General features: G+C 37.7%; 2 protein-coding genes across 11 annotated transcripts in view; one reads left to right on the forward strand and one right to left on the reverse strand.

The window, feature by feature from the left end:
• PARN (poly(A)-specific ribonuclease) overlaps window positions 1-12914 on the reverse strand; it is a 578557-nt gene that overhangs the window by 284024 nt on the left and 281619 nt on the right. The gene's annotated exons all lie outside the window — the stretch shown is intronic.
• MRTFB (myocardin related transcription factor B) overlaps window positions 1-12914 on the forward strand; it is a 386264-nt gene that overhangs the window by 137913 nt on the left and 235437 nt on the right. For all 10 annotated transcript variants that reach the window (XR_013760651.1, XM_079120567.1, XM_079120568.1 and 7 more), the window contains 4 exons: window positions 1533-1588; window positions 2663-2738; window positions 4549-4710; window positions 6001-6179. Coding sequence is in view for 9 of the 10 variants with exons in the window: in XM_079120567.1 (XP_078976693.1) it covers window positions 1533-1588; window positions 2663-2738; window positions 4549-4710; window positions 6001-6179 (473 nt within the window). In the remaining variant the exon portion in view is untranslated. The remainder of the gene's footprint in view (window positions 1-1532; window positions 1589-2662; window positions 2739-4548; window positions 4711-6000; window positions 6180-12914) is intronic.

The following is a 12914-nucleotide window of genomic DNA, read 5'->3' on the forward strand; positions in this document are numbered from 1 at the left end:
GGTCAATATAACTAAATGTATCCCAGTTACAAGACTGATAAACATTCTGTAATAAAATCTTTTCTGTCCCAAGGACAGATACTCCTGAAGTATCCCTAAAGAGACCGTTGAGAGTTGATTAATTTTAGAATAGTTGTCTTCTTTACCTTTACTTACCAACTTTAGAGGTGATTTTATATTTTAGAGGGGAAGAGTGGTTATTTTATTTACTGCAGTATTATTTGAATTTTGTCTAAAAATTAATTTTTCCAGAAGTTAACTCTTTCAGCTTTAAAAACACTAGAAATTACAAAATGAATTTATGCTTCCAGTCTTCTAAATCATTGCTAGCCCATAAATCATGTATTAATTTATGATAAGGTATATTTTCCTGATTTTTTTTCCCAGTGAAATTTTTTTCCAGACCACTATTGAGTATCTAAATATTTTTTTAATCCAGTGCTGTAAGAGTCAAAAGCTGCTATGATGATCTGCCAGATTCCTCCACAATCACATTGCTCTCTTTGAGCCAATCAGTCAAACAGGATCCAATTCTTATGTTCAAGACAACACCACTGGAAGGCCAGTGGTGTTGGTCCTAGTCTGGTCTGCCTGGGTGAGGATCCTGGGTGTCTCTGCAGCGTTTTAAAAGGACCAGGGCTGAGTACAGTGCTTATAAGCTAATTGGTCAAGTCTCAACAGACCAAGGATCCTAGTCCTATATCTCATCCACTTGCCTGACTGCCGTAGTTGTATGTACAGGATGTTATCAGGCAATAGTGGACACATACAAAAATATACATGTGATAGGTGATGTTTTAGTAAACACTATCTTCACACTAAGATTCTAGCATATTTGATATGCTGGCAGTTAGCATAGTAACTCTTACTAATACAACTCTTTAGAGAGTTACATTGTGGTATGGTAGAAAGAACGTGTCAATTTTCAAATCCCCTTTTGATAGTCATCTAGCTATATGATCTCAAGAATTCAATTAACCTCTTTTAGCCTTTCATCTGTGCCGGGTCTCATACCTACTTTGCAGTGTTGCTCTGAAGACCCAACAGCAATGTAACTAATTGGCCACAAGCTAATCTCAGTATGTGTTCTAAATAAATGGACCTGAAATCTGTTGAATTTGCAGTCCCATGCGTCCTTATGTTCAATTTCCCATTACTTCCAAGGACATGTGGGCTTTTTCCGATAGCAAATATGGCCAATAAGAGCAAAGACCTATTAGGGAATCATCAAACAGTCCCCTGGGCAATAGAAATTTGCCCCAGTAGTTGGAAGTAGTCTGACTTGATATCTTCATTGTCCTTATGTATACAACTCCATTTTAATTATTCACTGGTTTTATTTGTGAAATACATTGTTTTAATTTTTTTACACTTAAGGTTTCAAGTTTAGTGAATCTCCTAAAAGGAACTAGTAAATAAATGGAACTATAGCTGTGCACTAATTAGATTATCAGTATGATGTACTATGAGATTGGACTGAAGTATGAACTCCTCTGTTTATACTGTGTAAACTATTTATTTTCCCCTCACAGCTTTGAAGAGCCCAGCAGCATTCCATGAACAGATAAAAAGCTTGGAACGAGCCAGAGTAAGAAAGTTTACTTTAAAAGTTTCTGCTTCTCTGCTTTATTTTAAAATACCTGTAGACAAGTAGCAATCTTACTCCTGAATATATCAATAGAGAAAATATAATGTGTCTTCAAGGTACATGGTATAGACAGCATGTGTTATGGGGTAGCTTGATCTTGGAGGTTTGTGGAAAAAATTATTTTGTTAAACCAACAAATACTTTTGTACATAGAAGACAAATCATACTTCTTCACTCCCTTGCTTTCAGGGCATAACAACAGTTTTTAGAGACGTAATAGAGAATTCTGCCATTTGTTGCCAAGGGGGACAGCCAAGCGATATGCTGACACCAGATGCTTAGGTGATTTCCCCTCTGAGTCTCTGTTGGCCATAAATTCCACCCAGGGTAGGAGAATTTGGCTAAATCCGAGAACACTGCTGAACTCAACTCTGCTTTATTCTTTGATATGACTCCATCACAGTGTCACAGCACATTGGTGTTTATTTTTTTTTTCCTCTGAAAGTGCCATTATACACATTCTTTTTTTGTGTGGGGGGGGAGATGGATAATATCTATCATACAATAAGAAAATAAGCATATTCCAAAAATTCCTTAAGAATTCCCCAGAATGATCTCTGAGAGTGTTATAGTTTATTCTAAAGCCCTATTGTTTAAGTTAAGTACAATCCTGATTAAGAAAATACGTTACTATTTTTAAGAAATTTGTTTTCTAAATGAATTTCTACTTGACCTAACATGCAGATTTTGTTGATTTTAGATATTAAAATAATTAAATCCTGTGTCTGTCCAGATATCACCTTCAAAATCATGAGCTTTTGACTTTACCAGGTTTTAAGTATGTGAAGTCCTTGCTTTATGCCAGTATGTACTTCAAGTCCCTGTAAGATTTTGAAGGCTGCAGTTTAAATCATGTGTTGGGTAATAGTTTCTGTAGGTATTAATTTCTAGTCTTCCTCTCAAAGACTTGACAAAAAAAAGGCATATAATTTACTTAAATGGAGTACTTTGAAGAAAAATTAAAATTATGGTAAATCAAATAATTTATAAGAATTTTACTTTCCCCTCCCAAAGACTGAGAACTTTTTGAAACACAAGATTCGGAGTCGACCAGATCGTTCTGAACTTGTCAGGATGCACATTTTAGAAGGTAAAGGATTATTTCTGCTTACTTTGTTGTGTTTTCTCAAGAAGTAGGAAATCCTCCATAGCTATTTATTCCCATTGTAATAACTTTTTCCCCCGCCCCAGGCTGACATTCTCCAAATTGGATAACACAAAAACTCAAAGCTAAGATGCTGTGTTAAATACAGGGCAAGGTTTGATTCTCCAAGTGAATGATTGATGAATGGCTTTCTCGCCAGCTGGTGCCACAGGTGCCCCCCCTTCTGTTTTTGTTTTGTTTGGAGGGGGTGGGGGAAGTACCAGGGATTTAACTTGGGGCGCTCGATCACTGAGCCACATCCCCAACTCTATTTTTTGTATTTTATTTAGCGACAGGGTTTCACTGAGTTGCTTAGTACCTCGCTTTTGCTGAGGCTGGCTTTGAACTCGTGTTCCTCCTGTCTCAGCCTCTGGAGCCACTGGAGTTACAGGCATACGCCACCACCGGTGCCCAGCTTAGGCAGACATTTTTGATCCAGAGAATTTCTTCATCATTGAGGGACATGTATTCTGATCATTAAGTAATCGAGGACACAAATAGCCACAGATCTAACCCTAGAATCTCAACTAGGGCCTTGTTTATGTTCACCTGGCTCACCGCCTCACCTCCCTCGTGTTCTTCATTGCCCCATTCCTACAGCAATCTAGCTTGCTAAGCACCCCTACCCACCCCGAGAAAGTCCGTGCTCTAACCTCATCACCTAGGGCCCTGGGAGGAACAGTTGCATTCCATTCTTGCTAAACACATGGCTTGGGCCTGGGTGTCTTTCTCTCTAAAGACAGAGCATTCTTGAAAGCTGGCACCTCTGTCAAAAAGTCCCAAGTTACATTTTCTTTCATTGTTTGCTTCTCTATTAAGACTAGGGACTTGATCCTCTGATAGTTGTGAGTGTGCTAAGACTTCTCAAACATCTAGAACCAGTTGTTAGGTAGAAGGAAGATCTGTTCTGTATAGGCCTGATGATAGAATTAGGTTGCTTTTACAGAGTATTGGATTGTAGCTTAACATGAGGAATAACCATAATAAAGGCCAGAAGCATGTCCAAAAATGAAATATTAGAGGTATTCATCCACTGGCTAGCATGCTAGACATCAGAGACTAAGAGGGGGCAAGATAGATGGATGCCTGCCTTCCTGGAGCTTGTGTTCATAGTGGCAGAGAGAGAGAGAATGAACAAACAACATAGAAAATTACAAGCTTTGAATAAACAGGCTGCTGTGAGAGAGAACACATCCAGACTGACACTACATAGGATGCTGTGAAGAAGTTCCAAGTATGCTGGGCATGGTGGCACACACCTGTAATCCCAGTGACTCAGGAGGCTGAGGCAGGAGGATCACAAGTTCAAAGCCAGCCTCAGCAACTTAGTAAGGCTCTGAGCAACTCAGCCAGACCCTATCTCAAAATCAATTATACCAAGGGCTGGGGATGTGACTCAGTATTGAGTGCCCCTGGGAACAATCACCAGTACCAAAAATAAGTTCCAAGTAGGTCTCTACCACTCCAAGTATCTTCTTCAGCCTAAAGCGGCTACCATTAAATGAACAATAGCAGTATTCTATTTTCCCCTAATGGCCATGTTAATTCAAGTCTGTGGATGTCCATTTTGTATAGATAGGTAAATCTGTCCAGAGCTAACAGACTGTGTACTGGGGCATTCTTAAATAGCTTTTTCTCTTTCCACAAACATGTTGAGAACACCTAAATGTTTAAACCTGTTTAATTAGTTGGCCTGAAATAACATCATGAAATAGAAATAATAATTCAAGTAATGGTTAAAACTTCCCTCTTTTAGAAACATTTGCAGAGCCGTCCCTGCAGGCTACTCAGATGAAGTTGAAAAGAGCTCGACTAGCTGATGATCTGAATGAAAAGATTGCTCAAAGGCCGGGGCCCATGGAGCTGGTGGAGAAGAACATTCTTGCTGTGGACTCTGGTGTCAAGGAGGCGATGATAGGCAAGAGCAGATTTCAGCATCTTCTGAGAGAGTCGTGGAGCTCTAGAGGAAAGGCCAGCACTTAACTAGAATTAACACTTGCAGTGATTCTTGTTACTGTTATTTTACTACTTACTAGGTTAGCATCTGCTACCAGTTAACTCAGAAATTCCCCTTTTATGATTGAGGTTTAGATCTGCTCTTAAGATTTCATTATCACATTTTCTAGGTTAAATTACTATATTGTACTCTTTAGTATGTTTAATATTTTTACAAACTTTCATTGTTTTAGTTCTGTTTTCTTCTGGAAAAGATAAATAGCTTTGTTCAGTGTTAGTTCAGGAAGGAGAATAGCAGATGAATATGGATGTATTCTTTTAATGGTCATATCTGTCCATTTTATCCTGGTCTTATCATATTTACTGCCATTTTTGTTTTGTTTTCCCTGTGATGCTGGAGATCGAGCACAGGGCCTGCACTTGCTAAGCGTGTGCTCTACTACTGAGCTACACCCCCAACCCCAGTGTTACTCTTTTTCTGGTATAAGCTTTAACAGGGAAAAAAATCCTTTCAAAGAATGCCTGTACTTATTCAGTAAGCAATTTTGAAAAGTCACTGTCCTATCTTAAAAACTATTCTAGCTTCCCTTAGACCTGGGGCTTCATATTTTACATTGGTGAGTTTAACATGTAGGCAGTTTGTACTCAGGAACTCTAATCAGACAAGTATGATTCCATTCAGTTTTGGAAATTGGCCGTCCAGAAAAGTAAGATGTGAATCTAGCTGGGCTGTTCCTTGAAATGGGAACTTAACAACAGACACCCAGCAATAACCCCATATTCCCCATTGCCTTGAAGTCCAGGGTTCAGGTCCAGGCAGGTTCACTCATTGCCTGGGGCTGATAGGTCTCTTAATCTTCATCTACTAGTGGTCTTTTTCCTTCACTTTTTTTGTCCACTGCTTATTTGTGGACAGGACAGGCTTGTGTTGTCCTCTAGCATGGCTCACTTCTGAATTTTCCTGATTGCATTTGCATTCCCAGATGCCATTAAACATATTCCTGTCCCTGTGTTTCCTGCAACTGGTAGTTGGATCCAAGGGCTTGCTTGGACTCCACTTGGGTTTTTTTCCCCTTTCCCAAAGAGTACATTACAGTAGTGGTGTGCGCTTCCATTGGGAAGTTTATTATGTTCAATTGTATTTTTTTTTTTAAGAGCTTCTTGAATTCTTCTGGGAAATAGCATTCCTCCTTTTTCATATTAAGCTTGATATTCAACGGCCTTTGTGAGTTAACCGTCATTTCTCCCTCAGGCGTTGGGAAGGAGGACTATCCCCACACTCAGGGCGATTTCTCATTTGACGAAGACAGCAGTGATGCTTTATCTCCAGACCAGCCAGCGAGCCAGGAGTCGCAGGGCTCAGCCGCGTCCCCAAGTGAGCCAAAAGTTAGTGAATCCCCATCTCCTGTGACTACAAACACTCCAGCCCAGGTATTATTTTTCTGGTTTTGACCCCTATAAAAGTTTTCTGTTTTTTATATAGTGTATAAAGCAATACATTTTCATCAGAAGAAATATGAAAATGCTGAAAAATAAGGATTTTATCTATAAATGCTGTTTTCAATAGATTCTTACATTTATATCTGCTCTAATATACATTTTGCAATTTGTTTTTTAAAAATCTCCACATAACATTTCCTGATGTATATTTTCACGTATCATAAGATTTATCTTGCTTCTACCACTTTAATCACACATTTTAAGTGTACTGTTCAGTAGTGTTATGTTCATATTGCTGTGCAACAGATTTCAACTTTTTTTTACAGCAAAACTAAAATTTTATACCCAATAAACAACTCTTCCATTCCTGTCTAGCTTCTGGATAATCATTGTTCTAGTTTCTGCTCTGTGAACCAGGACTACTCTACATAACTTATGAAAGTGGGATCATCTAGTACTTGTCTTTCTGCGACTGGCTTATTTCACTTCCATAATGTCCTCAGGGTTCACTTATGTTGTAGCATGTGACAGGATTGCTTCCTTTTAAAAACTGAATAATATCCATCTTTGGAGAAATGTCTATTAAAGTCCTATGCCCTTTTTTAAACCAGGTTACTCGTGTCTGAATTGAAGTTCTTTATATATTTTTGATATTAACCCTCTGCCAGCTATGTGGTTTCATGTGCTCAGAAACATTTCTTCCCATTCTGTGGATTGCTTTTTCACTCCATTGCTTTTGTCCTTTGGTGCAGTTTTAGATCTGGTTTAGTCCCATTGTCTATTTTTATTTTGTTGCCTGTGCTTTGGTGTCACATCCAAAACATCATCTCCAAATCCAATGTCATTAAGCTTTCCTGTTTTCTCCAAGGAGTTTTGCTGGTTTAGATATTTAATCCACTTTTTGAGTTAATTCTTGTGTTATTAGGCAAAGGTTCAGCCTCATGCATTTGCCTGTGGATATCCAGTTTTCACAGCACCGTTTGTGGAAGAGTCTGTCCTTTCCTCATTGGATGGTCTTGGCACCCTGTTGAAGGTCATTTGACCGTGTACATGAAGTTATCTTCTGGGCTGTGTTCTGTTCCATTGATCTCCTTTGTCTGTCTTCATGTCAGTATCACTGTCTTTTAATTAACTTTGTACTAAGTTTTGAAATCAGGAAGTGTGAGAGTTCTTCCTTTGTTCCTCAAGATTCCATATGAATCTCAGTATAGATTTTGTGGGAAAGTTCACCTTTATGAAGAGTCAGTTGAGTGAGTTTTAATATATTCAGAGTTGTGCAACTACCACACTAATTCTAGAACACGTTTATTGCCCCAAAAATCCAAACCCAGGAGCAGTGCTGTGCCTTTACCCCTCCACCCAAGCCTGGGCAACCATCAGTCTACTTTCCCTGATGTGCCTGTTCTGGGCAGTGCGTATAAACAGTTGTACACTGTGACCTTTATGACTGGTTGCTTTCACTTAGTATAGTGTTGTGAAGATCCATCCATGATATGGCATGTGTATCAGTGCATCATTTTTTATAATGACTGATGAATATTCCATTATACTGATTCACATGTTTTTATTTATGGACATTTGGCTATTTTAAATAATGCTGCTCTGGACAAGTATATTTTTATTTTTCTTTAAATTCTATCTAGGGGTGAAATTGCTGGATCATATTGTAGTTCTTGCTTTCCTACTTAATATTTGTAAGTATCTTTCCTTATCAACACACATGTATTATTTTTAATTGAACTTTTTTAATAGAGCATCTCATTTAACCACTTCCCTATTATTAGTTTTCTAGAGCTATTTCCCGTTTTTTACCCTTTTATATACATACAGCAAGACCACTAAGTTGTTCTCACAAATCCACTACAAGTACATTTTTATACATACATTGCTGGGCACTTGTCTGATTATTTCTTTTAAAAGGTTACCAGATATTGAAATGAACTTAACTGTCTTCCAGGAAAGTAATAGTTTTTCACAGTCATTGTCTTTACCACAAATAGGTAATCACGTTCTTTAAACCTTGGAGATTTGAACGTTTAGTGTTGGTTATTTTGCAATGCTGGGGATCGAACCCAGGTCTTTACACACGTTAGGCAAGTGCTTTATCACTGAGCTACACCCCTGGCTCTGAGATTTGAATGTTTTAATTGGATTTTTGTTGTTAATGAGATTGAATTAATTTGTTTAGAAAACATTTGAGCACCTGTGTCAGATCATATTTTAGTGCTTGGAGAAGAATCTAATGAATATTTTGATAATTATATTGGAAATTAGCATTCTTATTTTTCTAACAGGTATTCATGTTTGTTGGTTTGATAAGAATTCCTGCGTTGCACATCAGTTGTTTTCCACCTCTCCTTATGGTATTGGGCCTTACTGAAATTTTAAAATCAAAACTATTGAACTGCTTAATAGAAGTAGTCACGTTCTAAGCCTGGCCCCATAGAATTAAGTTGGAAAGGAATTTAACAAAAATCTACTTTAACCCTTGTGTAAGAGGCAGCCTGCGTTCACAGAGGTGTGAGATTCTTTGGAGATTAAAATTGCTTATTTTCTTTTATTTCTTCTTACTCATGAGCATCTATTTATCAGAACAGTGTCTTTTAGCATTAGCTTATCACTTCCATCACTATGACCTGAAATATATAATTCATTTGTTTATTGTCTTTATGCCTCCTATAAAGAGAAGGACCTTGACTCTCAGAGGCCTACAACTCCTTAGAGGAAAGTGTGTGTGTGTGTTCAACAGTTAGCAGAAAGGTGCTCAGAAAACTCCAAACTGAATCATGCAGCATGAGTGCAGACTGACAGTACTTGTAGAATACTGTAGAAGTTTCTGTTCTTCCTCCATATGAGTGAAGCCTCTGCACTGTGACCTCATCAGAGATAGTATTCAAATCCTCCTACCAAAGCTTACAGGCCAAAGGGACTGTAGGCCCTCAGTGTTCCTGGAACCTGGCCTGGAAGAAGGATGAGGGTCAGCAACCAACCCACTGTTTATGAGACCAGCCCCTGATTGGTTTTCACATATTTTCTGCACCCTGGTTTGAGCTGTAAAAATAAGGCTAAAAAGAATGTCAAGTGTGCAAGTAAATACCATAAAAACAAAAATTCTTCTCATCCATTTGGGTTGTCTGTTCTTCGAGTAGGTCAGGATGTCAGATGGCTTTTAGAATGGGCTTAGCTTTTAGTAACAAAATTTTTTATTATTTTGTTGTTTTATTATTTTGCTGTTGGTGTCTTTATTACAGTTCTGCCTGCATATAAGATTATCATTCTCCTTTTCCACATATTGCTTATATCATTGCATTTTTTTTACTTTGCTTTTGCAACCTGGTCTTCAGCCAAATTTATAAGTGACAAGCTTTAACCAGAGGGAGTCACACCCAGTGCTGACATTCCAGAATTTCAAGAAAAATAGAAATGGCTTTGTTTTTTGAAGAATAAATATGAAAAGCTGGGCATAGCAATGCATACCTGTAATCCCAGCGACTCAGGAGGCTGAGGCAGGAAGATCGCACATTCAAACCCAGCAAGACCCTGTCTGTAATAGTTTTTTTTTTTAAAAGGGGTGGGGGGTTGGGGGGCTGGTGATGTGGCTCAATGGTTAAGCACCCCTGGCTTCAATTCCTGGTACAAAAACACAGAAAAATACGAATTCTCACTGCTAGTGAGGCACACACTAAGCCTTGGGTTATTCCTGAACAGAGGCTTTGGGCTTTAGCATACCTTTAGTGTTGCTACAGCACCATTTCCACCTGCTACACGCAGAACATCCATTAACTAAGCCAAGGGCAAGAGACCCACTTTAGAACACGTAAAGTCAAAGAAGATCCTAGAATCAGTGTAGCTCCACTTGCCAGATGATTCCATCTTACCTGCTTTAGAACTCAGTAGCTTATGTATCCCTGTAACTGCCATCTTAATTTTGGAAAAAGATAACTCTTACACAGGATTGTAAGTGGGCAATAGGGTTATAGTCTTTGTTCTGTTTTTAATCAACTACAGAGGCAACTTTATGATGCCAGTGAAGGTTCTGGGATTTTTTTTATCATCTAGAAATGATAGATTTAATTTTGGTAATTTTTGTGCTTTTACTGTTGTCCAGACATTTCACTTCATGTAAAATATTTACCTAAATATAATTACTTTCACATTTCTTATTAGACATCAAGTTCCTAGACACCCAGGATTTTCCCTTATTTCAGTAATCTCACACTAAGTACACGAATCAGACACACAGCAAGTACTTATCATTTAATGAATCAGACCCTAGGAAATGATCTGTGATTTATTTTCTCTTGCTTTAGAATTATATCCCCCAAAGATCAGTCTCATCACTGATTATTAAAATAGTTGCTATAAAGCAAAATAATAAAACAGCAACATAAACATCTTACCTTTTGGGTATTCTTTGAAATTAATTTTTAGTCTTTACAATAGAAACTCAGTATGTTCCTATAGATCACTCCTCACACTGGCTGTTGTGTGAATGGTTTTGAATTTCAATGCATGAAGAGTGATCCTCTTGTGAAGTACAATAAAAGTAGCAGGGCATTCCTGTACCACACTTCCACATGACTTCCAGTACTCAGCCATAATTCCTGTAGCTTTGCATAAATTTCATTATGCTGGTTTACTTGAGGCAGAGCTTTTCTTATGTTGATTAATCATCTTGTGCTACACAATCATGACTTAAACATTTTTCCAAATTCCCTTTTCAACTTTTTTTAATACTTGTCCTAATGTAAAGCTCAAGTCCGATGCAAGGAATTTCTTTTTGGTTCTTTAAAAGTTATACTTACAGGGGCTGGGGATATAGCTCAGGTGGTAGAATGATTGCCTCGCATGCATAAGACCCTGGTTCAATCCCCAGCACCACCAAAAAAAAATTAGATAATTAAGAGAAAAATTAGGCTCAATATTTCTTTATGCCTTGCATTATTCCAGATTACAGGGGCTGCAGATAATGGTGCAGTTGGTAGAGTCCCTAGCCCCACAAGGCCCTGGGTTCAGTCCCCAACACACAAATTATTTTGTGTAGTCTCAATTCTTTTTTAATAAGCAGAGAAACTTAATTTGTTCTACATAGTTGTATATGACACTAGAATACATTTATATATTTTGATAGATCATAATGGAGTATAATTTCTCATTTCTCTGTACATATTACAGGATCACATCAATCATGCAGTCATACATGTACATGAGGTAATATCTGTTCCACTCTACTATCCTTCCTTCCCCTCCCTTCACTCCCCTCTACCTAATATAAAGTAACGCTGTTCTTCCCTAGCATACCCTCTTATGGTGAATTAGCATCCACATATTAGAAAACATTTGGCCTTTGGTTTTGAGGGTTTGGCTTAGTTCACTTAGCATGATATTCTCCAACTCTATCCATTTACCAGCAAATGCCATAATTTCATTCTCCTTTAAAGATGAGTAGTATTCCATCGTATGTACATATGTACCACATTTTCTTTATCCATTCATCTGTTGAAGGACACCTAGGTTGGTTCCATAGTTGAGCTATTGTAAATTTAGTTGCTATAAACATTGATGTGGCTGCATCACTGTAGTGTTCTAAGTCCTTTGGGTATAAACCGGGGAGTGGGATAACTGGATCAGATGGTGGTTCCATTCCAAGTTTTCATAGTTTCCTTAATTCTTTTTCAGAACACAGGGATAGCTGCCAGAGAATTAAGTTCCACAGAACAGTATCCAAATATAAAAAACAGCCTCTACCAAAAAGATTAACATGTAACATCTAGGTAAAGAACCAGTTTTTCAAGCACTTCTCTTGCATTCCCACAACTAAAATGCTAATGATTTAACAATACAAAAAAAAAAAAATTTTTTTTTTTTTGAAATAGGTATTTCTGTATGATAACACCAAAATTGGCCCTGGATTAGTCTCTTGTCATTTCCATTCTTATCAAACTACAGCTAGAAAGGAATTTACCAAAATATTAATGGAATACATATCACAAATTGGGGCTCAACTTATGTTATGCTTAAGCAACTTTGAACAATGGAAAGCTGTAGAAAATTAAGAACGATAGCTACATATGAAGTGGTCACATGGGTCCTTTCAATACAAAGATTCTTCTCTCAGCAATTTCTTAAGTCCTTCAATCATTTTCTTATAAACACCCTAATGTTTAACCATAAGTATTATCTAATGGAATTCATGTGAAGTTTCAAACCCTAGTAGTGCTAAAAGAAACTTGGTTGCTCAGCTATTCTGTGCATTTTCAGGAACATACACTTAGAAGTCTTTCATAAACTACTCTTTTTCAATTGTTCTAAGTAACTTTCAGGTATAGGACCTTTTGCCAAATGTGGAAATCTTAGGTTTAAGCCTAGAAGGAAAGTAAGCAGGGTCTCCAGCAAGCCATGTACACATATTAAATAATCAAGGTTAGATTAACTTTGATCACAACTATTTATAAGGGTCTGACTAGGATATCAAAGACAGACTGTCTAACTTAGGTCAAGAGGTCTCTGCCACTCTGACTTTGAGTTGATTTCCAGCCTCTACTGTGAAATTGTGTCTCAACTCAATTTTTAATTCAATTTTCCTCCAACTAAATAGTGCACAATTTAGTGCACTAACAGTGCATTATGCAGAATAGATCACCTATTTATAATGATGGTTATTGAATGTAATTGAAATAAAACATGCCAAGCGCTCACTGTTGGGTAGGCACTAAGCTGCTTGCT

The sequence above is a fragment of the Sciurus vulgaris genome (genome assembly GCF_902686455.1).
Source record: "Sciurus vulgaris genome assembly, chromosome: 18".
NCBI classification, from domain to species: domain Eukaryota; kingdom Metazoa; phylum Chordata; class Mammalia; order Rodentia; family Sciuridae; genus Sciurus; species Sciurus vulgaris.